This window comes from Mesoplodon densirostris, chromosome 7 (genome assembly GCF_025265405.1).
Source record: "Mesoplodon densirostris isolate mMesDen1 chromosome 7, mMesDen1 primary haplotype, whole genome shotgun sequence".
Taxonomy (NCBI): Eukaryota; Metazoa; Chordata; class Mammalia; order Artiodactyla; family Ziphiidae; genus Mesoplodon; species Mesoplodon densirostris.
Window position 1 is genome coordinate 66,281,264 of NC_082667.1, and position 21,770 is coordinate 66,303,033.

A 21,770-nucleotide genomic window follows, 5' to 3' on the forward strand; every position below is an offset into this window, starting at 1 on the left:
CTTAGTTGCTCCACAGCATGTGGGATCTTCCCCGACCAGGGCTCAAACCCATGTCCCCTGCATTGGCAGGCGGATTCTTAACCACTGTGCCACAAGGGAAGTCCCTGTTTTTCAGTATTTTTATTTCACTTTGTTTTTGAAATCCCAAATTATGATGATTGTTGTTTTACACAGTGAATGCTTATTTAGATTTACCCACATGTTTACAAATGTCTTTGATCACCATCCCTTCTTGCTTCTGACTTTCTTTTGATCTCAATTTTATTTTTCTCTAAGTACATCCTTTAGTTGTTCTCTTAGCAAGGATCTGTGAGAGGTAACCTTTCTCAGTTGTTGCCATAAAATGTTTTTACAAAGCCCGCAAGCTTGCATGATAGTTTACTTGGTAGTATTATCTCCAGGTTGACAGTTATTTTCTCTCAGCTCTTTGGACACTACTTCATTGTCTCCTGGTACTATTATTGGTCTTGGAAATTGCCATTCCTTTGTGAATAATCCATCTTCTCTCTCTGGTTATTTTTAAGAACTGCACTCTGTCCTTGGGGTTCTAAAGTTTCTCTCTGATGTGTTTTTATTTCTTTTGCTTGGGAGTCTCTGTACTTCCTAAATGCAAGGATTCATGTCTTTCTTTAGTTTTGGAAAATTCTCAGATCCTGGGAAATTCCTTTGAATATTTTCCCTCCCTTATTCTCTTATTATGGATCTCCTAATAAAAGTATTTTGAAGTTTCTCATTCTATATCTCGTATCACATTTCTTTCATATTTAAATTAATTTATCCCTCTGAACTGAATTTTGGGTGACTTCTTCAAATCTGTTTTCTGGTTGACAAATTTTTTCCTCAACTGTTCCTAATCTGATGTAAATGTTGTGCCAATCAGGATAAGCTAGGCTATGCTACAATAATAAACAACCCCAAAGCCTTAGTGGGTTATAACAACTAAGATTTATTTCTTGCTTTTGCTACATGTCCATTTGCTTATGAGTTGGCAGCAGGCTCTTCCCTGCATCCCCTCACTCAAGACTCAGGCTGATGGAGCTTCTACTATTTTGGAGCAGTGATGGTTGTCATGTCTGGACAAAGAAACATAGGGCAAATGGCACACTAGTTCTTACGGACCTCAGCTCAAGTGCGACACATGTCCCTCCACTGACATTTAATGCCAAATCACATGGCCTCACCTAATTTCAAGGGGATGGAGAAGAAGTGTGCCCACCTAAATGGGCACATTCAGGAGGAGGAGATCTGAATATTGAGGAACAGCTTCAATTCTAATAACTACCACTCCTAAACAACTGAGTTTTTAATTTCCACGCCTCTATTCCTCATTTCTAGGATTCTATTTTATTCTTTTTTTGATGGTTGTATTCTTCTATTCTCATATTTCTGATTTGTTCTTTTATGCCTTTAATAATTTTACACATATCGTTAAAAAATGTATCAGATTGTTTTATTATCTGCTATCTTTATCATATAATCCTGTGGTTTGGGCGTCTGATGATTCCTGCTTGTGGTACATTGTTTTCCTAGTTTATAATTCTATATTGTAAACTCATCTTCTGTGAAGCTTTACTTAGGGGATCCTGTGTCTCCTGGGCACAGGGTGTGTCTCTCCAGAGTGATTTATGTTTGTTTCCAGCAGTGTTCCTAGCAGCACCATTGTGATGTTCTTTTCAGAATCTCTGCATATTGCATCATCACTTTTGTTATGGCATGTACTTTGTGGGCATGCACTTTTCCTGTGAGGAAGGAGAAAGTGTTTTTTTCTTACTAGAGCCCAGGGTGAAACAGACAAACTTCCTTGATTTGTTCCATTGTGAGTTGGTGAGTGTTCCACAGATGCAGTCCTCGGAAAGTCTTAACTTTCTATGGGAGGCTCAGAGTCAACTCTCTGCCTTGGGTGTCCGAGGCCTCATCTCAGATTGCGTGTGAGTGCAAAAGCCCAGGGCCCAGATAGCTGAGGCTGACTCTATCCTCAAGGAAAGCTGCAGGGTCAGCTTGGTTTCAGTTCTCTTTTCTTTTCTTGTATCTGAGTATTTCAATTTCTTTTCCTGTGGATTCAGCTATTCTTTTAGACTAATGTTTGCTTCACTTTATCCAGCAGAAATTTCTAAGTATTTGTAGTCAAAGGATTTTCAAGTTTTCCAGTCAGCCAAAACAGCAGAACCAGAAAATATTCTTTGTGTATGAAGAGTTCATACAGTTAATAAAATACCAATCTCACAAGTGGGCAAAGAATTAGAGAATTTACACAAGTAGAAATACAAATGCCCAATAAATATTTGAAAAGGTCAAGAAATACAAATTAAAACTATGGTAAGAGATACGATATTGGCCCATCAAAATCAAAAATATTTTCAAAAAGAAAAGCCAAGAACGTCCGTGGCACAATGAATTGAACATCACCGTTACCCATTAAATGGAAATATCAATGGGTTATTTTGAAATAATTTGCTTTAAGAGCCTTATATGACATATATACACTAATATGTATAAAATAGATAACTAATAAGAACCTGCTGTATAAAGAAAAAAAAAGATTAGTGACATAAACTCTGAATCTGTCTGTCATCAGAATTCCCTGTTAAAATGCAAATCCACCTGACAGAGGGAATGACTGTTCTTTATTAATCACAGAAAACTGAGCATATATTAGTTTGTCACCATTAAATATAGAGAGCAAATATACAAGGAATTGAACACAAAACTGGGGCATTTTTTACAGTAGAATGGACAAAGGTAAGATTTCAGGGATATATTTGAGTCAAGGGACAACATGAAGGTCTCTAAGTGGGAAAAGATGCCTTGAGAACAAACCTCACTTGTTTCCCATTTTTTAAAGGTAAACCTGGAGTACTATGACTAGAGAGAATCTATGAGATATTTATATTGACTCTTGATTAATTTCGTCTAAAAGCTAGGCATTGCAATGACACTACTTTATTGATGATTCTGGTCACAACTCCTGTCATTTGAAGTTTGTGTTTTTTTCCCTCTCTGGATATTTGGTAAAAGTGACTTTTCCCCTGAAGCTCCCTAGTGACTATTCAATTCTCTGTTTCAGTTTGTTTAATAAAGATCTTATTTATATGGAAAAAAAAGAGCCTTCGAAATATTCCTTTCCCCTGAGCTAGTATTTACACTTCTGGAAATCTACCTTAAGGAAATAATCCAAAATGCAGGCAATCAGCATGTTTCATATTCAGAAAAAAAAAACAGATGTTTTTTTTTCTTCTGAATGTGTATCACCTTTCTTGAAATCAGAGATATTTTTCTTTCACTGTAGTCTTCAGGCACAGACAAAGATTGCATATATGACAAAGAAGTCATATAAAAGCTTAAATAACAACCACCATCAGGGAATGGTCACAGAGTATCTGATGGGCACATCTGACCCCTCTGCACCAGCCCAAGCTGAGGTGTAGCTTGGAAAAACAGTGGAGTGGGAACAGATGTGTGAAAACTACCCATTCACCGTTCAACACTCAACTACCGGCTCCCGTCTGACTGTAAGCACTTTCTCAGGCCCCCAGACTGAATGTGGGACTCTGCCATGTGCGCCCATAAAATCTGCTTACATCTGTCACAGCACTGCTTACACTGCCCCGCCCTCACCACAGGTTGGGAACTTCTTTGGGTCAGGGGCTGGGTACACTTCACCTCTGTATTCCAGTATCACGTGGGCACACCAGAGATGCTCAATAAATGTCTGTAGAATGAATGGATGAGACTCACGGGCAACTGTGCTCATTCCATAAATCGTGGGTAAGGTGGTTCACAGGAGACCCTGCACCTTGCAGGACAATACTGTAAGAGTACACATGTTAGGATTTCTTTGGTGGTAGCTTCTCCAATTTCCAACACTGACAGAGAGAGGTTTCTCAGAGGCCCAGATGCATGTGGGTCAGGAGCCTTGCTGCCAAGACCGAAGTAGACGGTTTGGAGCATGTGTACGCTGCCTTTGGACCCTGGGAAGCGTCACTGATATTCCCCAGGAAACTTGTGAAACCTCCTGTTTATAAAGGTTTCTCCATCTGTTATACTTTGTGTACTTTCCCTCCTTCTGCTTTTGGTAACACGGATGTTTGCATTCCAACAGGGATTCCTGTTGCTAAAAGGTCTGTTTTCTCCTGCTAACACCACACCTCATCAGCCAGAGCCCAAACCCTGGCAAGCTCCCAAGGAAAGATACAGGTCCACAGCACCGTCCTCCTTCTCCTGGACTGCGGCAAAGCCTCCTAACTTGTCTCTCCATCCCTCAATGTCCACACTCTCCTAATGCATCGTCCACTCTGAAGTCAGCAATCTTCTAAAAATAAAATCTGACTATGTCGGCTGGTGTAAACCCACCGGTGTCTCCTCACTGCCTGGAGGACAAAGACCCAGATTGTTCACAGGGCCTGGCATGTGGCCCTGGTCTAACAAGTCTTACCTTCAACATGTCATTGTCACACTCCAACACCCCAAACCACAGCAGACTGTTTGTTTCGTAGTCTTCTCAGCCCAACCTCCACGCCTTTGCACGTGCTGTTTCCTCCACTCGGGGTGTATTTCTCCCTTTAGCCTGGAGAACTCCTACTTTTACTTTAAAACACTGCAACTCTCCTACTGTATAGCACAGGGAACTATATTCAATAGTCTGTGATACAATGTTCACTGCAGCACTATTTACAATAGCCAGGACATGGAAGCAACCTAAGTGTCCATCGACAGATGAATAGATGAAGAAGATGTGGCACATATATACAATGGAATATTACTCGGCCATAAAAAGGAATGAAATTGAGTTATTTGTAGTGAGGTGGATGGACCTAGAGTCTGTCATACTGAGTGAGGTAAGTCAGAAAGAGAAAAACAAATACCGTATGCTAACACATATATATGGAATCTAAAAAAAAAAAAAAAGGTCAAGAAGAACCTAGGGGCAGGACAGGAATAAAGACACAGACGTAGAGAATGGACTTGAGGACACGGGTAGGGGGAAGGGTAAGCTGGGAAGAAGTGAGAGAGTGGCATGGACATATATACACTACCAAATGTAAAACTGATAGCTAGTGGGAAGCAGCCACATAGCACAGGGAGATCAGCTTGGTGCTTTGTGACCACCTAGAGGGGTGGGATAGGGAAGGTGGGAGGGAGACGCAAGAGGGAGGGGATATGGGGATATATGTATACGTATAGCTGATTCACTTTGTTATACAGCAGAAACTAACATACCATTGTAAAGCAATTATACTCCAATAAAGATGTTAAAATAAATAAATAAATAACAATGATATTCTCCTGAAAAAAAAAAGTCTGTGATAGACCATAACAGAAAAGAATATGAAAAGGAATGTATATATATGTATAACTGAGTCACTTTGCTGTACAGCAGTAATTAACACAACATTGTAAATCAACTATACTTCAATAAAAAATAAAAAACAAAACAAAACAAAACAAAAACACAGCAACTCAATATCAAGTGGAATCAGATGGCCCTTCCTCTGTGCTTCTATAGCAATCTGTAGAGAACTTCTTTAAAAAAGAGTATTTCTTTAAAGCATTTGTCTTGCCCACGAGTCTAACAGTTATCTCAGCAGTATCTCCTTTGCCCAGGCTCTCACTCCACCCCTCTGCCCAGACTCCATCTCTCACCTGCATTACTGTAATAGTCGCTTTGTGGGTTTCCTTGTCTCTGGCTTTACCCCAGTAATGTAATTGCCACATCATTGCCGGAGGGAATCTTCTAAACTATATATGATCATGTCATTTCCCTGATTAAAGTCTTTGGTTGGATCCCTAATGCTTTCCAGGATAAAGTGCAATTTCCTTAGCATGTGCTGCCCAAAGTGGGGACCCCAAAGCACAAAGGTTGTAAGGTTTGGGGTGTGCCACTCTCACAAAGGAGGTTTTGAATTCTTGCAGCCTATGGGCTTTGCATCAGTGATCAGCTTCTCTGGTTACTTTTATCAGGAGTTGCTTGGGGGCCATTCATGCTTTCTGGTTCCAGGCCCCCAAGCTCACAGGAACAGTGACTGTGAGGCCCCTGTGGGCAGCATTGGGCCAGGCAGCAAGCTTTGCTCACCCTAACACAGGCCCTGGGGCTGTCCCATAGGTATGATCCTAGGCTGGGTCCATCAGGGACCCAATATCACAGGGCCAAGGTCGGGGGTGGGCAGGAACCCAGTTCCTTACCAGAGGGGCCACAGCTGCGGCTTGAATTCTGATTTGCAAGTTTTTTAAACTCCATGAGCTCTGCATGGTCCTTCTCATACGTCCTCTTCAGGTTCTCCACATACTGCATCATCACTTCTGTTGCTTTCGACATGCGCTTTTCCTGCAGGGAAGAAGAGTGTGAACACACAGGGCATTTGGATGAAAAGCTCATCAGCACTGTTTGCTCTGAGCCACGCTCTGGGCTGGGGGACTCGAAAGGATACAAGGACCAATCAGACGTGACTCGGCCCTCTAAGAGTTTGCTGTCTGGGATGTGAGTTGAGACGGGGCTCAGGCACCTGCACTCAGGGATAACAAGGATGAGCGCACCCACAAAGCCTCAGGAGATGAGAGGGAGCAGAGTCATCTCTGCTTGCAGAGAATAGGTCAGGGGAGGCTTCTTGAGACGGAGTGAAGTGCTGTAGGGCCTGGGCACATAGCTATGGGCAGGAGAGACAAAGAGCATTAGCCAGGGCACTCCGAGAACCAAGGTCCAGAGGCAGGACATCACAAGGCTTCTATCGAGGTGAGGATTTCCCCTCCAGACAGGATCCTTTGGAGAGTGAAAGGGAGTGCCATCAAGAATTATGCTGGGGCAATAAGCATATACCAGAATTGTCTGGAAAGCCAGAAAAGCACAGGTCATCCTACTCATGTAGGAAACAGCAAATGGTTGAGTTTGTTCGCAAGAAGAAAAGGTGAGTTAGGGCTGGGTTGTGAAGGACCTTGAATGCTAGACTAAGGAATTTGGACTTATTCTGAAGGAAGAGGGGAGCCATCGAATGTCTTAAAGTAAGGGAGTATCATAATCAGGTCGCCAGTGGAGACTGGACTGAAGGGTGTGAGACTGGTGGCAGCAAGAGAAACAAGAGGAGAGAGGATGAGTGCCTGAACCAGTCCAGTGGAACCAGAGAAGACAGTGAGGACAGAGACACGGAAGCCACTTGGAGAAGGGCGAAGGCTGGAGTGAGCCGTGTGTGGGCTGAGAAACACTTTCACGAGGGCTGTGCAAAATGAGGAGGAGTCTTCTCTACTGACACCCCGCGGATCCCTCAGAGATCCTTGCCTGCGGCCTGCCTGTCCACAGAGGGACACGCTCAGTGACTGTCCCCTGGACAAAGTCCCCACAGCCCTGAGCTGAGACCAGCCACTTCCCTAAAGCCCTCCCTTTGTTGCTGCTCCCAGCTGGAGTGGCTTCCTGGGTGCTGCTGCTGAGTTGGGTGCCCTTTCCCCAGAAGCACACGGGTGGGACAGCCCCGTGGCTTGTCCTTCTTTCATTCTATGAGAACTGCCCAGGGCTGGGCCCCAGGAACACCCCTGTCATGCAAACCACGCAGCAGGACACGGGTCCACAGTAACAGCAACAGTGATAATGACATCCAGGTGCTTTACAAGTGTCACAGTGCCCTATATGGCAGATACTGTCAGCATCCGCATTATATGGTTGGAGAAGCTGGAGCACAGAGGCCCGAGGCCACACAGTGAATCCTTGTGGAGCCAGGATGAGAACTCAGGCAGTCTGACCCCACAACACCATGCTGGATCAGGGTGGCACCCTGAGTGCCTCACGACTTCAAAGTGGCTGCGAGGGAGCCAGACTTGGGCCTGCACCCCAGCTTTGCCCCACGCTAGTGCTATTACCTTTCTGAGACTTCACGTCTTCATCAGGGGATAAGATTATTTACTTTACAGAGTTGCTGGGAGGATTAATGAAACAAAGCAGTTTTTCCTAAAGCACATTTTGCCAAATACTAGTTCCCTGGGAGTTGAATAGGTATTTTGTGGGAACAAGAAGGGGGAAGTGATTCTTTACTCAAATACATTTGAGAAATACGTCGGTAATGTTAAGCAGACTTTTTCATTACAGGACTTCTCAAAGCCTTGCTTATGACAACATGCATTAGAAATCTCCAAGAAAGGAAGGTAGTATGCAGTAGTTCTCAAATGTAGGTATCCATAGAAAGCTTTTTCTGGGGAGCACCTCAAGAATTTAGTGGTCCATCAAAAATACACTGAGACGACCACAATTATGGACGTAGGACGTCTGGCACAGAGGAAGCCATCAATAAGCAGTATCTGTAGTTGCCACTGCTTACATCACTGCTCCAGTTACTGTGGACAGAGCAGAGCTCACCTGGCGGACGGCCCCCACCATCTCGGCTCGGCTGGAGAGGCGGGCAGCCAGGCGGTGCAGGACAGCGATGTCCTCCAGCAGTTTCTGGTAGGTCTCCCGGTGCTCACAGTGGTGCCAGAGTGAAGCTGAGGACTGAGGAGGGAGAAGGAACATCACATGGGGTCCTCACAGACCAAGACTTGACCAGGGCTGCCACAAGACGAGCCCTGGCCCCATCCTGGCCGAGAGGAGGGGCCTCGGCAGGGCCCAGGTGATGGCTACTTCTGGGATTGGAGAAGCCCAATGTGGCCACTCTATAGCTGGCTGGCCTGAAGGAAGGGAATCACATCCGGGTCTCTGGTCTCCAGGGTGCTCCCTTTGCCATCCCAGGTCATCCAGCCCCCTCCTGAGAAGCTGCCAAGGGCTCAGAGGCCTTAACTACAGCCCTGAGGTAACCAAGCCTTCGGGATCTCTGCCTCAGCTCCTCCCAGCTCTGAGGAAGACTGCCTGGCTCAGGGCCTTGGCCCCATTTCTCACCTCAGGAGACTCTACTTGGTGACTGAGAAAAGCAGGAGACCCGGCACAGCCCTTGGGGACAGTGTCTCCTGCAAGGATTCCCCAATCAGGCTCCACAATTACCGTAATGGAAGCTTTGAAGTGTTCCAGTTCCTTCTCTGTGTTCTCCTCTGTCAGGTTGCGTTCCCTTTCCGCCTGGTTAATTCTAGATTCTAGGGTGTAGCTGTCATTTCTAAAGGCCAAGGACAGTTGTACAAACACGTTCTGTTGGGAACAAGAGTGTTGGAGAGGTGCTAGGAGGAGTTACTGCAGGGAGCAAGGCTGCCGGTGGATTTTTTGCTCAAGGATTTTAAATCAGCTCCTGGAACCAGCCCCCAAAGCAGTCAAGAACAAGTGAAACTCTCCCTTAATGAAGTAAACTGCACAAAAGGTGGTGAAATAGTAACCTGAGGTCCATGCTAGGTCCTTCCCAGGACCAGAAGACCAAACACATTTTACCGAAAAAGAATAGAGAATAACACTTTGCTTTTTCCTGAATGTCAAGAAAATAACATCCTGTATATGGGTTTAGATAAACTCAGGCCAACACAGCTGATTGTGTAAGCAGTTTGGATTCATGCTAGGATTTATGGCATGCGGGTTTTAGAGATTTCACATGCAACCACTGTATTTAAAGAAATCCCACTTGAGATGTAAGCCTGTTGACTCAAAGCAAACTTCAACCAGCATCTTATCTGAATATTCCAAACCCTACGCTGAAAGCAGCTTTCACAAGCTGCCAGGAGATTAAACAAAGCCAAGTATGATTCTGTTAGGAGAAGCTTTCTGGAACAAATATTCCATGCCAAAAATGCAGCCTGCATGAATGAACTTTGAAAGGTGGTGTTGATCAGACATGGAATTCCTGGTCTAATAGGAAACTACTGGGGAGGAGAAATAGACAGATGGACTCTACACAGGAAGGAAGCAATGGCCTTCATTTTCACAGCCTTCATTTACGTTGCCTGTGTCAAGTGGTAGAAGATTTACACCCTTAGGGTGAGTAGATTCTGCCTGAGCATCTGAAGTTTATGTAACATGGCCCACGGTGGGCAGACATCTCCAGACGGAGAACTGAAGACCCTGAACTGCTCGATGATGACGATGATGAGGGCCACATTGAAGGCTACTCCCTATTGAGTATCTGCTATACGCCAGCACTGGCAGGAGTTTTACACACCTTAGCTTGTTTAATCCCTCAACAATCCTCTGCCATAGGAACTGTTATGTCCACTTTATGGGGTAAAGAGACCGAGAGCAGAGAGGTCATTAACTTGTTCAAGGTGTCCCAAGGGAGTAGCAGAGCCAGAATTCAGCCTCAGACTATCTTATTCCAAAGCCTGCGCTCCTCTCACCATGCTGAGCACAGATTGTGTCAGCACACACCTGAGGACAGGAGCGCACCCTTAACCAAAGTGCCCACAGCCATCACCACCAGCGTCAGTGGATGGGGATTCTCTGTCTTGTGTAAGCCTCAGTCAAATTTATCAATAATGCTCAATATTTAGTTCTCTATAACCGGGTTATCCCCTTAATGGCAGTGTGATATAAAGAGCCCTGAAGTCAGTCAGAACACTTGGCTCCAAATGCTGATTCTGCTAAGCACTGGGTCTGGGATCTCAGATAACTTATTTAATCCCTCAGTTTCCTCCTTTGTTCTGCTTCCCGCTCTACCTGTTTCTCAGAGCTGATGGTGGTGGGGGTCAGCCGAAAGGATGGATATGTGTGAGCCATAGACTGTAAGTTCTATGTCTGTGTGCCAGGTCATTTTTACTATCTGTGCCAGATATTTTACACAGTCCATCTCTCTTTGCTTATGTGGTCCCCTGGGTCTCAGTAAGTGTATGTTCATTTTCTTGTTATCAAGGGTAAACCATGTTCAAGACTGTAAAATCTTCCATCCTCCCAACCTGGAGTGAAGTATTCTGGAATCATCCATGTTCTTGCTCCCTTCCTTCTGTCAATTCCAATGTAATTGTCATGGAAACAAACTACTGCTGGTGTCGGAGGTCCTCACTGTCTCACCTCCGATGCATTCTCTGTGACCATCTACCCCTTTGCCAGAATGAAATGCAAATTCCTCTCAGCTCACTCACCAGCCCCACTGGGACAGCTTCTCTACAGAGACAAGGGGGCCCCGAGGAGAATCATGGGAGAATCAGGGAAGGTGGGAGAGCTAACAGCATAGCCACCACCTTGGCTGAGCTGGCTTCCTTACGTCTGAAACCCTCAGAAGGAAAGCGCCTTCTTCCTCCAGACCAAAGTCTGAAATGTGAAATCTGACCATCTTTTAACAATTTTTTTTTTTTTTTTTTTTTTCTTTTTGCGGTATGCGGGCCTCTCACTGTTGTGGCCTCTCCCGTTGCGGAGCACAGGCTCCGGATGCTCAGGCCCAGCGGCCATGGCTCACGGGCCCAGCCGCTCCGCGGCATATGGGATCCTCCCAGACCGGGGCACGAACCCGTGTCCCCTGCATCGGCAGGCGGACTCTTAACCACTGCGCCACCAGGGAGGCCCTTTTAACAATTTTGAAATAAATTTGATTCAGTTCTGCAGCCTCCCAGCTGCTTTGTGTATCTAAGTCATGTTTTTAAAGAAAACAAACAACCGTTGAAGAAATGTGGAACTTCCAGCTACCTTCTCACCCCTGACGAAATTTGTCAAAATCTTCCATTAACTGGAGTGGTGGTCGGGGGCTTGGTGGCTCAGTAGGGCTGATCACGATGCCCATATTCCCCCCATGGCCACTCATTCTCATGTTTGTATAAAACTATCAGGAGCAGAGGCTGGAGAAGGAAATGTTTTGAATGAACCCACTCAAGCTCAAATACTCAATTTCATAAAATACTGGAGTTACTTACCTCAACTTCCTTTTCAGTGAGTGGAGGGGCACTGTGAAAAAGAAAAGACATGCAAATGAACTTTATCCAACCTTTGAAATAAACCGAAAGGCGCCTTTGAACAGCAATCAGACCAGGTGTTTCCAGGAATTAGAGTAAGCAGGGCTGGAGAGATGGAAAAGATGCAGGGTACCCTTTGTGTGAGTTCTGTAACCCGTGAGATATTCGCCAAGATAGTGACTCCTGCAGAGGAAGTATGGTGGAAACTATTAGATCCTGGGGTCAGTGCTCCACCAGTGCCTCTACTAAGTGTGACTTTGGATGAGTTATTTAATCTAAGTTTGCTCATCTGTAAATTGGGAATAATATCTACCTTGCAGGAGTCTTATAAGGAATATATATATGTATGTATAAATGTGTTTATATATGCGTCTATATTCACCTATATATGACGTCCACACATGTATGTATGTGTATATATATGTACATATGTGTATATTCATATGACATCCACACTCAGCAGGCACTCAGGAGATGTTTATTATTATGACTAACTCACAGGCATGCTGTGAGGACTTAATAAAAGACTATACAAGCTATATACTTCACAAGTTGTATACATCCGAACAGCCATTATAATTTTTCTGGGGCTGCCCACGTCTGCAAAGCCTGACCCTCCTCCTGCCTTCGAGGGGTGTGACAAGGGTGCATGTGAGCCAGAGAATAGACGGTAGGAAAGAGTGGCCAGAGCTCTTCTCCACAGCAAGAGCCTCTTCTGATGGCTGGAATCAGAGACTGGGCAAGAGAGCCCCAGCTGGTGCAGAGGGTGCGGTTCCCACAGCAAGCATCCTTCACTCTGCACCCTTGCTCGGCTGCTGCTCTGGCTGGTGACTAAAACTAGCCGTGCTCTGAAACCCGGACGACGTAAATAATGCACGGGCCCTTTCCTGTGCTGGGGTGGGAGAATGGGGAGGAGTCCTACTGGCGTCACAGGACTTGGCAACACAGCACGCCATCGATAAGGTTCTCAGGAAACACAGCTTCCTCCCTTTGACGGGTGTGGAGGGACCCCGAGAGCAAAGGTAGGGGTCAGCAATCTCTGCAAGGGGTTGGTTCTCACCCCTGACAAGGGACTATGAGAACCTTCCTGTCAGGATGAGGCAACAAGACCCCATGGCCATCAAGTCAGCAGAGTACAGAGCACGAGATAAACAAGTGCAAAGCTGTTTGAGGCTTGCAGTTCTGGCCACAGGCCCACCCGTCAGGCCCTTTCCTCTGGGGGCCGGCCAACACAATCTCAGCTGTCATATAGGACATGCACATCTTGCTTAAATGGGTTATCAAACTCACTGAGCTTGAGTTTGATTCCTGGCTTTGTTTGGATATTATGTGAAAATTAACATTTTCATCAATTATTAACCAAACTTACTTTTCTACCTTGATTACTCACGTTCTGCTTTTTTGCTATAGAACATATTTTTGAAAAATGTACAAGGCCCTGAGGACCCAGGGAGGTGTGGTTTAGGTAAAGAAGCCACATGACAAGGTCAGCTCCTGAAGCAGAGAGGTATGCCTCATGAACTGGCAGAGGCAGGGAGGGGCAGAACCATTACCCTCCAAAAAGGTGGAGGCCTAGCAGGTGACGTACAAGGAGACCACCCTGGATGTGCCTCAGAATTCAAACTGCCTTAATAGGCCTTAGAATAAAATCAAAGGCCTCTGTGAACTGGCCCCTACTGGACTCTTCCCACTCTTCAGCCACATTCGCCATTCTGCTCTTCAAACACACTTACGTCGTTGTGGCCCCAGGGCCTTTGCATTTACTGTTCTTTCCTTCTTTTCATGCTCTTACATTTGCAATTCAGTAGTTTTTAGTATACTCATAGAATTGTACAACCATCATTACAGTCAATCTTAGAACTTTTTAATCCTCCCAAAAAGGAACCCTATACCAATTAGTGGTCACTCCCCCAATCCCCAGCCCTATACAATGACTAATCTACTTTGTCTCTGTGGATTTCTCTATTCTGGGTATTTCATATAAATGGAATCATACAACACATGACTGATTTCTTTCACTTAGCATAATGTTTTTGAAGTTCATCCATCTGGTAGCATATATAAGCATTTCATTTTTATGGCTGAATAGTATTCCATTCTATGGATATATCATATTTTATTTATTTATTAGCTGATGGACATTTGGTTTGTCTCCAGTTTTAGCTATTATGAAAAATGCTTGTTATTGAACATTCATATACAAGTTTTTGTGTGGACATATATTTTCATTTCTCTTTGTTATATACCTAGGAGTGGAATTGCTGGGCCATACAGTAACTGTATGTTTAACTTTTTGATGAACTGTTATTCCAAAGTGGCTGCACCGTTTTACTGAGAATTTCAATTCCTCCACATCCTCACCAACATTTGTTATTGCCCATCTTTTTTATTAAAACCATTCTAGGGATATAAAACTATATCTCATTTTAATCATTTATGATAAATGATAAATCATTCATTTAATGAATTTATCATTTATTATTCATGATAAACCATTTGAATTTGCATTTCCCTAATTACTACTGATGCTGAGCATCCTTTCATGTGTTCATTGACCCCCATATATATTCTTTGAGGAAATGTCTATTTAAATCTTTTGCCCACTTAAAAAAATTAGTTGTCAATACTACTCAGCCATAAAAAAGAATTGAAATTTTGCCATTTGCAGCAACATGGATGGACGTGGAGGGTATTATGCTAAGTGAAATAAGTCAGACAGAGAAAGAAAAATACTGTATGATACCACTTATGTGGAATCTAAAAAAATACAACAAACTAGTGAATATAACAAAAGAAGAAGCCGACTCACAGATATAGAGAAGAAACTAGTGGTTACCAGTTGCGGGGGAGGTAGGGAGGGGCAAGATAGGAGTAGGGGATTAAGAGGTACAAACTATTATGTATAAAATAATCTATAAGGATATATGGTACAACACAGGGAATATAGCCAATATTTTATGATAACTATAAATGGGGTATAATCTTTAAAAATTGTGAATCACTCTGTTATATACCTGTAACATATAATACTGTACGTCAACTACACTTCAATTAAAAAATTTAAAAATTAGTTGTTTTTTTATTGAGTTATAAGAGTTCTTCGTAGATATATTATAGAAACAAGTCCCTTATCATATACATGCTTTGCAAATATTTCCTCCCATTCTGGGGGTTGTCTTTTCACCTTCTTGGTGGCATTGTTCACCTATGAACCCCACCTGCTCCTCTCTGAGTTTGAACCACCTCACCTGGCCCTTTATTATTCTTTTTGTTTTGGGTGCATTAGTCCTGTCTGAACTATTGGACTTTGACCCTTCTGGGGTCAAAAATCAAGTCTGGTGCTCCTGTGTCCTATCTACAATTGAATACAGGGGCCACCCAACGTGGGGTCTTGTGCAACCCATGCCCCAATTTTACCTTCCAGGGAGAGACTTGTGGACCCGCAGTTTGCGAAGCAGCACATCAGAAATATTGGGCATGACATCCAGGCCACTCTTTGACTCTTCTTCCTCAATAGCTGGGGAGAGTTCAGAAGGGGGCCCTGAAAAAAAAAGTGTTTAATTTATAAAATGTAATACTCTTGGCAATTTGCTTCAGGGGGCAAGGAATAGCTTTAACATTTATTGGAACCTGGTTATATGCCAGGGGCTTTATAATTGTTACTTTATCCTCACAATGACCCAATGAGCTAGACCTTAATCATCCCATTTTTTAGGTGGGTAAACTAAGACTCAGCAAGATTAATAACTTGCTTAAGGTCACAGAACTGGTAAATGGCATAGGCTTCAAATAATTCTATCTGCTCTAAGTTCTATGTTCTTCCCATTGTTCTCCATAGTACCAAGCAGGCTCTTGTGTCTGGGGTCTGAGGTTGGTTTCTGGCAACTGGAAAATTGTTGGCTCTTTGGCTATAAAGTTTGGAAAAGTCCCCTCTCTTTGGCAGGCTTCTCAAGAGGCCTGCTGCCCAACTATTCTTCCTCAGATGAATTCAGTTCTATCATCTGTGTCTTACTTAGAAGTCAGCATCTGGTTCCATATCCCCATAGATAGGAGTAGAAACAGGGTTTTTCCAGAGTAAAGCTAAGGTCATTAGATCTTTTACAGATCTCAGAAATAGATGCCTCCTCATCAAGAGAACCAATAAATAGCCTTTTTTTTTAAATCTCCTAAACCTGTCCTGGGTTTGTGCTCTGAAGGCAGAAAGAACAAACCAAGTATTCTCTTTCCCACAAATTTTTCTCCTGCTTGAAGACAGCTCTTATACATCTCCAAAGCTTCCCTTCTCCAGGTTTTAGCCCGATTTTCCCAACTGTTCACTGTGGCCTCTAGATACCATCCCCTGACTGCACACATTCTGGTTGTTGCTGTCCCAGAAGCCCAGATGTGCTCTAACAAGCTCTTAGCTCAGGAGCACAGTGGCAAATGGTCTTGGCATTGACATTAGTTATTCATTTAGCACAGACTTGCTCTGCCCTACACTATGGGCTCATAGCACATTTAGGATTAAAAGCCTTGAATCTCTTTTACTTGAACCAAATCAGGTATCTTCGTCCCATACAATGGTTATTTTCCATTTGCACGCAGGACTTTTAGTTATCCATGTTTTGCCGTCTTTCATGGGTTTGACCCAACAGATTTCCAGAACTGCAGTCCAGACCAGAGATCAGGACTATGGGCAAAGTTGTGGTAGCCATATAAATGGAGCTAAGATTGGGAGTCATGTGAATTAGAAGCCTCACCAAGGGAGACCATGCAGAGAAAAGAGGAGGTATAGTTTGGCTCCAGGTAAACAATGTTTAAATACTTCGAGCTTCCCGATAACTGAATAGTGTTCATGAGTTTCCTGGTACTCAAGGAATCCAGAAAAGTCCGGAGGACCATCTGTCAGAGTCAGGGCAGTCAGCGATTCTTCTTTGGATATGAGATTCGACTCATATCAGGTAGCTAGTTCTCTTAGTTACCTGTCACCTCTTGGGTTCTGTCCTGGCACTTACTGCTGTCTGACGTTTCCATGTGACAGATGGCAAACCTTGTGGTGCCTCTGGTCACACTCTACCTTTATGTATTCCCCACTGCACCCAGCAGAGAGATAATGAAGCAGTGGGCTCCTGAGAAATCTATGATTGTGACAGTACTGTATGAGGTCTAATAATCACAGGGAAGTCATACGAGGGGCTTTTGCCTAGAAAAGTCACCTAGGTAGAACCCCACTCCCCAAAAAGGGATGGGTTTCTAGCCCTGCTAAAATGGCTGTCTTAAGAGTGATCCCAGGATTTCCCTGGTGGTGCAGTGGTTAAGAATCCGCCTGCCAATGCAGGCGACATTGGTTCAATCCCTGGTCTGGGAAGATCCCACATGCCACAGAGCAACTAAGCCCATGTGCCACAACTACTGAGCCTGCCCTCTAGAGCCAGTGAGCCACAACTACTGAGCCCTCATGCCACAACTACTGAAGCCCATAAGCCTACAGCCCATGCTCTGCAACAAGAGAAGCCACTGCAATGAGAAGCCCGTGCACCGCAACGAAGAGTAGCCCCTGCTCGCCACAACTAGAGAAAGCCCGTGCACAGCAACGAAGGCCCAACGCAGCCAAAAATAAATAAGTAAATAAAAAGTATAAATAAATAAATAAATAAATAAATAAATAAATAAATAAATAGAGTGATCCCAGAACCTGCCACCCTCCTGATCTCAACCAAATTAACAATAACAACAACAAAAAATTTAAAGTCAACTAAAAATAGATCAGCAACTCTCAAGTACAGGAAAAGGCAATAATCTTTAAAAATAATGGCCAGAGGGGCCTCCCTGGTGGCGCAGTGGTTGAGAGTCCGCCTGCCGATGCAGGGGATACGGGTTCGTGCCCCAGTCTGGGAGGATCCCATATGCCGCGGAGCGGCTGGGCCCGTGAGCCATGGCCGCTGGGCCTGCGCATCCGGAGCCTGTGCTCCGCAACGGGAGAGGCCACAACAGTGAGAGGCCCGCATACCGCAAAAAAAAATAATAATAATGGCCAGAGAAAAACAGAACTTACTAGAAATAAATGTAGGGCTCCCACCCTTGATAACCCTTTCTTCCTCCCTCAAAGAATCAGTACTGAGAGGAAGATGTGAGAGGAAAAGTTGTGACAAACTTTTGTAGTCACTTTTGTGACTACAGAGCTGGAAGAGAAGTGGACCGAGGGATGGGCAGGCAAGCTGCAGAGGCGATTCAGAAAGTTTCTCTAGAGTAGAAGGATATCCATCCCATCATAAGAACACTCCAACAAGACAAAAACTGCTTGTGCTGCTATTTGCTTTTCGTACTGAGGAGGAGGGGAGAGGAAAAGCAGAATGACAGCATAGTATTCTACCAGAGCTGATGATCTCAAACAACACAGAGGGACTTACCAGAAAGGAAAGTAAGAGAAAATAAATAAAACAATCCCTTCTGATAGAGTGAGTGACAGGAGACACATAGAAAGCCCCAACTGAAGCTGTCACAACCCCTACCCCCATCCTGCACTTCTGAGAAATAGCAGAGTGGCCAAACTCTTTGGATTTTGTCTATCTTTTCCTTCCTTTATCTGGCAGGGGAGTGAGAGTGGCTGCTGGGAATAGTTGGGTTAAGTGTGGAAAATAAACATGTGGGCAGATTGTCCCTATAATTCTACCCTGAAATGGTGAAATAATCCATGCCCACTACTGCCCACCCAAGGGAATAAGATATGCCCCCACTTCAATGGAATAAATTCAAGTGTTAGACTATTAACAAAGTTATAGAAAAAGAGCAGAAACCAACCCACAACCACCAGTACCCACAGCGCCAGCTGAACTTCCTCTTTTCCCCACCACCCAAGCAGTGACAAAGCAGACACAAAATACCCAGTCCTCAACTAAGAGCTGCCAGGAGGACAGAGATCTCAGAAAAGGTAGGAAAAAATCAGTGAAAATTGACCTACACAATATATCTAGGTCAAGAGAACATCCAGGAGAAATGTCCATATCAAAAAAATATTAATTGAAAACAAATGGCATGGCAACTACACAAAAATAGTATCGTCAAAAGAGGAAGGAAAGAGGAGAGGAAGGTATAAAGGAAAGAAGAAAAGAAACATGCTGGAGACAGATGTCAGAATAGAAACATAGATGCAAGAAACGCATAAAATGCATTTCTGTGCAAAATGTATACCACAAATGTTTTGACTCAAGGAGAAATTAGAACCTGAAAAAATGAAAATAGGAATCAGAGGTGAGATGACAGGATCACACAAAATGGAAGAAGATTACAATTTAAGGAAATAAACTGAAGACCAAAATAACAAAATGAAGCAAAAAATTCTAAAAATATAGAACTAACCAATATGTTGGAAATATGAAGGAATAAAACAGATAGAGCCTCAAGCTGAATTAGTGGGGGAGATTAAGATGAGCACAAGGAAGTAAAGAAGGAAAGAAAGATTAAAGTATTGAGAGGTAGAGTAATGGACCTACAGTGGAGACACTGATGAGAAATTTACAGATTATGGTGGCTCTGAAGTAGTGAAAAAACAAAAGGAACAAAGAACACATTCAAAGACATAAGAGAAGAAAAAATTTCCTCCACTGAGAGAAAAGCTGAACTTGCAGACTGAAAAAGCACACCAAGAAAAAAAAAATTATATATATATATACATATATATAAAACCTTACTCTTTTCTATGCATGTATATATATCTTATATAGATCCATAGCTATATATGAACATAAAAATGCTTCTCCAACTACCCTCATAGAAAGAGTAAGTAACCTAAAGGGAAAGGTGAGGGTTGAGAGGTGCTGGAAATAAGCTGGTCTCAGACTTCTCTACAACACTGAATACAGCATAGCATCTACAAAGCTCTGGGGAAAAAAGTGATCCAGAATTTATAACCATCTAAGCTGTCCTTCAAGAATAAGAACAACATTTTCAAACATGCTAGAATTCAAGGAACCTCTAAGCCCTTCTAGGAAAACTATTAGATGATGAAATCCAGCTAAACAAGACATAAATCAAAATCATAAGCTTGGGAATTGTGAGCCACAGTAAAGGGACTGGTGGTGAACATTAAATTCATTTACATGTAAGCTTAAAGCTAAACAACTATGGAAATTATGGTTACAGAATGGAATGTAAATGTTACAACCTTGAGAGTATAAAAAGAATAACTTATCATTTGTATAGGTGGAGATGGAAAGGTTAGGAAGAAATATGAAAGTGGGAAGAAATACTGCCATTCTCATCTTTCCCTGCAATAATCCAAACTTGAAATATGTAATATAAAAACAAACCTCAATGACTCCAAACCCTTAATGCATTTCATAATATCTATTTTAAAACTTTTTAAAACTAACCTGTTTTTTTTTTTGGAGGAAGCAATTACCAAAATTCAGCAAGCCCTACAGTTTCACTTCACTTTAATTCAAGTTCAATTAAATTTTCATACTTTTTATTAAAAAAAGTATATGGAGCAATCTATAATCTCCCTCACTCCCTCTGTATTTGTGGGAAAGGGGATGTTTGATGTAAGCGATTTTTACTTTCTTCTTTGTGTTTTTCACTATTAGTTGAATTTTTTGATAATCGATGAGCTATTTTTAATAAAAACAGTAAAATTATTTTTAAAATATCTGCCTATACCACCTCATTCCAATGAAAGCTTTTGTTTCTGGCAATCTCCAGGACTTGGAAAAGTAACTTTGGGGGCTTCTGGTTAAATATGTGCTAAGGTCCAGGATGATCCCCCAAAAGGTCAAAGATATTTGACCTGGGGATCAACTCTCTTCTGATCTGTTTTCTCAGGGAGGCCTTCTCCTTGCCTGAGACCTGAGGGCCCTGAGCCCAGACTGGGGTGTCTGGAAGGACTGCCTCAGCCCACACCTCTCCCAACGTCCAGGTCCAGATATCCAGCCACCTCCTAGACATTACCCGCTGGATCAGGACAACAAAAACCACTTCAACAGCCACCATTGATCAAACATAAGCTTGCATTAGATGCACTTTCTCATTTACTCCTTAGAATAGCCTTGCAGAGCAAATATTGCTAAGCTCATTTTCTGGGGATGCTGCGAACTAGGAAACTGAAGCTCAGCAAAGTTAAGTAGATTCCCCAGGATCCCACCTAGATACTGGTAGTGCCAGGATGCAAAGCCAGTTCTGTCAGACTGTAGCATCCAGGCTTCTTCCCACAGGCATTCAGGTGTCCAAACCCAAATGCGTTGTCTTTCTCCTTAAGGGAGCTCCTTCTCCTGTGCTCCCACCCTGATTAATAGCACCATTACCCCCTTGGCTGTGCAGACACACACCTGTTGGTCTTTCTGGTCTCTCCCTCCACCCCATCCCCTCATCAAGTCCTGCCAAGCTGATCTCCAAATGGCTCTCAAACCTATCCTCCCCACGTTCCCTCCTGTCCATCTCAGTCTACAGTCCCATCACCTCTCACCAGGCTGCTTCCATACCCTCTTACCTAGTCTCCCCACCTCTAGCCTCAGCTTTCATAAACTGTCCAGAAGAATTATTCTCAGACTCAGCTTTGATCCTCATGCTTCCTTACCTACAGGCTTCTCTGGCTTTGCAAGGGGTGCTAAAGGAAGTTCAAACCCATTAATTAGACCTCAAAGAACTTTACCTTCTCTGATTCCCACCTCCACTCCACCCTTGCTGCCCATCTCTTTGGGACACATGGCTCACACTTGGTTCACCTGGGATTCCTTGTTCCTGGAACATGCCAAGTGCTAGAAGATGCCTGGGTGCCTTTGCTCCCACTATTCCCTCTGCCTGGGATGCCCTTCTCTTCCTCAGCTCCAAGGTGCTCCTCCAAGGATCCTGCCCTGACTCATTCACCCCTACTGAGCTGGCTGCTTCTTCCTCTGTGTTCCTAGGTACTTTATGGTCTTAAAGTCTTAACACAATGTATTGTAATGACATTGTCTACCCTTGTATTTCCTCTCCTACAAGGTGAGGGTGAGCTCATTAATTTATTCAATATTTATTTAGTGCTTACT

At 43.6% G+C, this 21,770-nt stretch overlaps 1 protein-coding gene across 6 annotated transcripts in view; it reads right to left on the bottom strand.

Moving 5' to 3' along the window:
- IRAG1 (inositol 1,4,5-triphosphate receptor associated 1) overlaps positions 1 to 21,770 on the bottom strand; it is a 122,100-nt gene that overhangs the window by 23,225 nt on the left and 77,105 nt on the right. For all 6 annotated transcript variants that reach the window (XM_060103036.1, XM_060103035.1, XM_060103033.1 and 3 more), the window contains 5 exons: positions 15,187 to 15,310; positions 11,731 to 11,761; positions 8,954 to 9,094; positions 8,336 to 8,467; positions 6,181 to 6,322 (listed from right to left, as the gene is read on the bottom strand). In XM_060103036.1, coding sequence (XP_059959019.1) covers positions 6,181 to 6,322; positions 8,336 to 8,467; positions 8,954 to 9,094; positions 11,731 to 11,761; positions 15,187 to 15,310 — 570 coding nt within the window. The remainder of the gene's footprint in view (positions 1 to 6,180; positions 6,323 to 8,335; positions 8,468 to 8,953; positions 9,095 to 11,730; positions 11,762 to 15,186; positions 15,311 to 21,770) is intronic.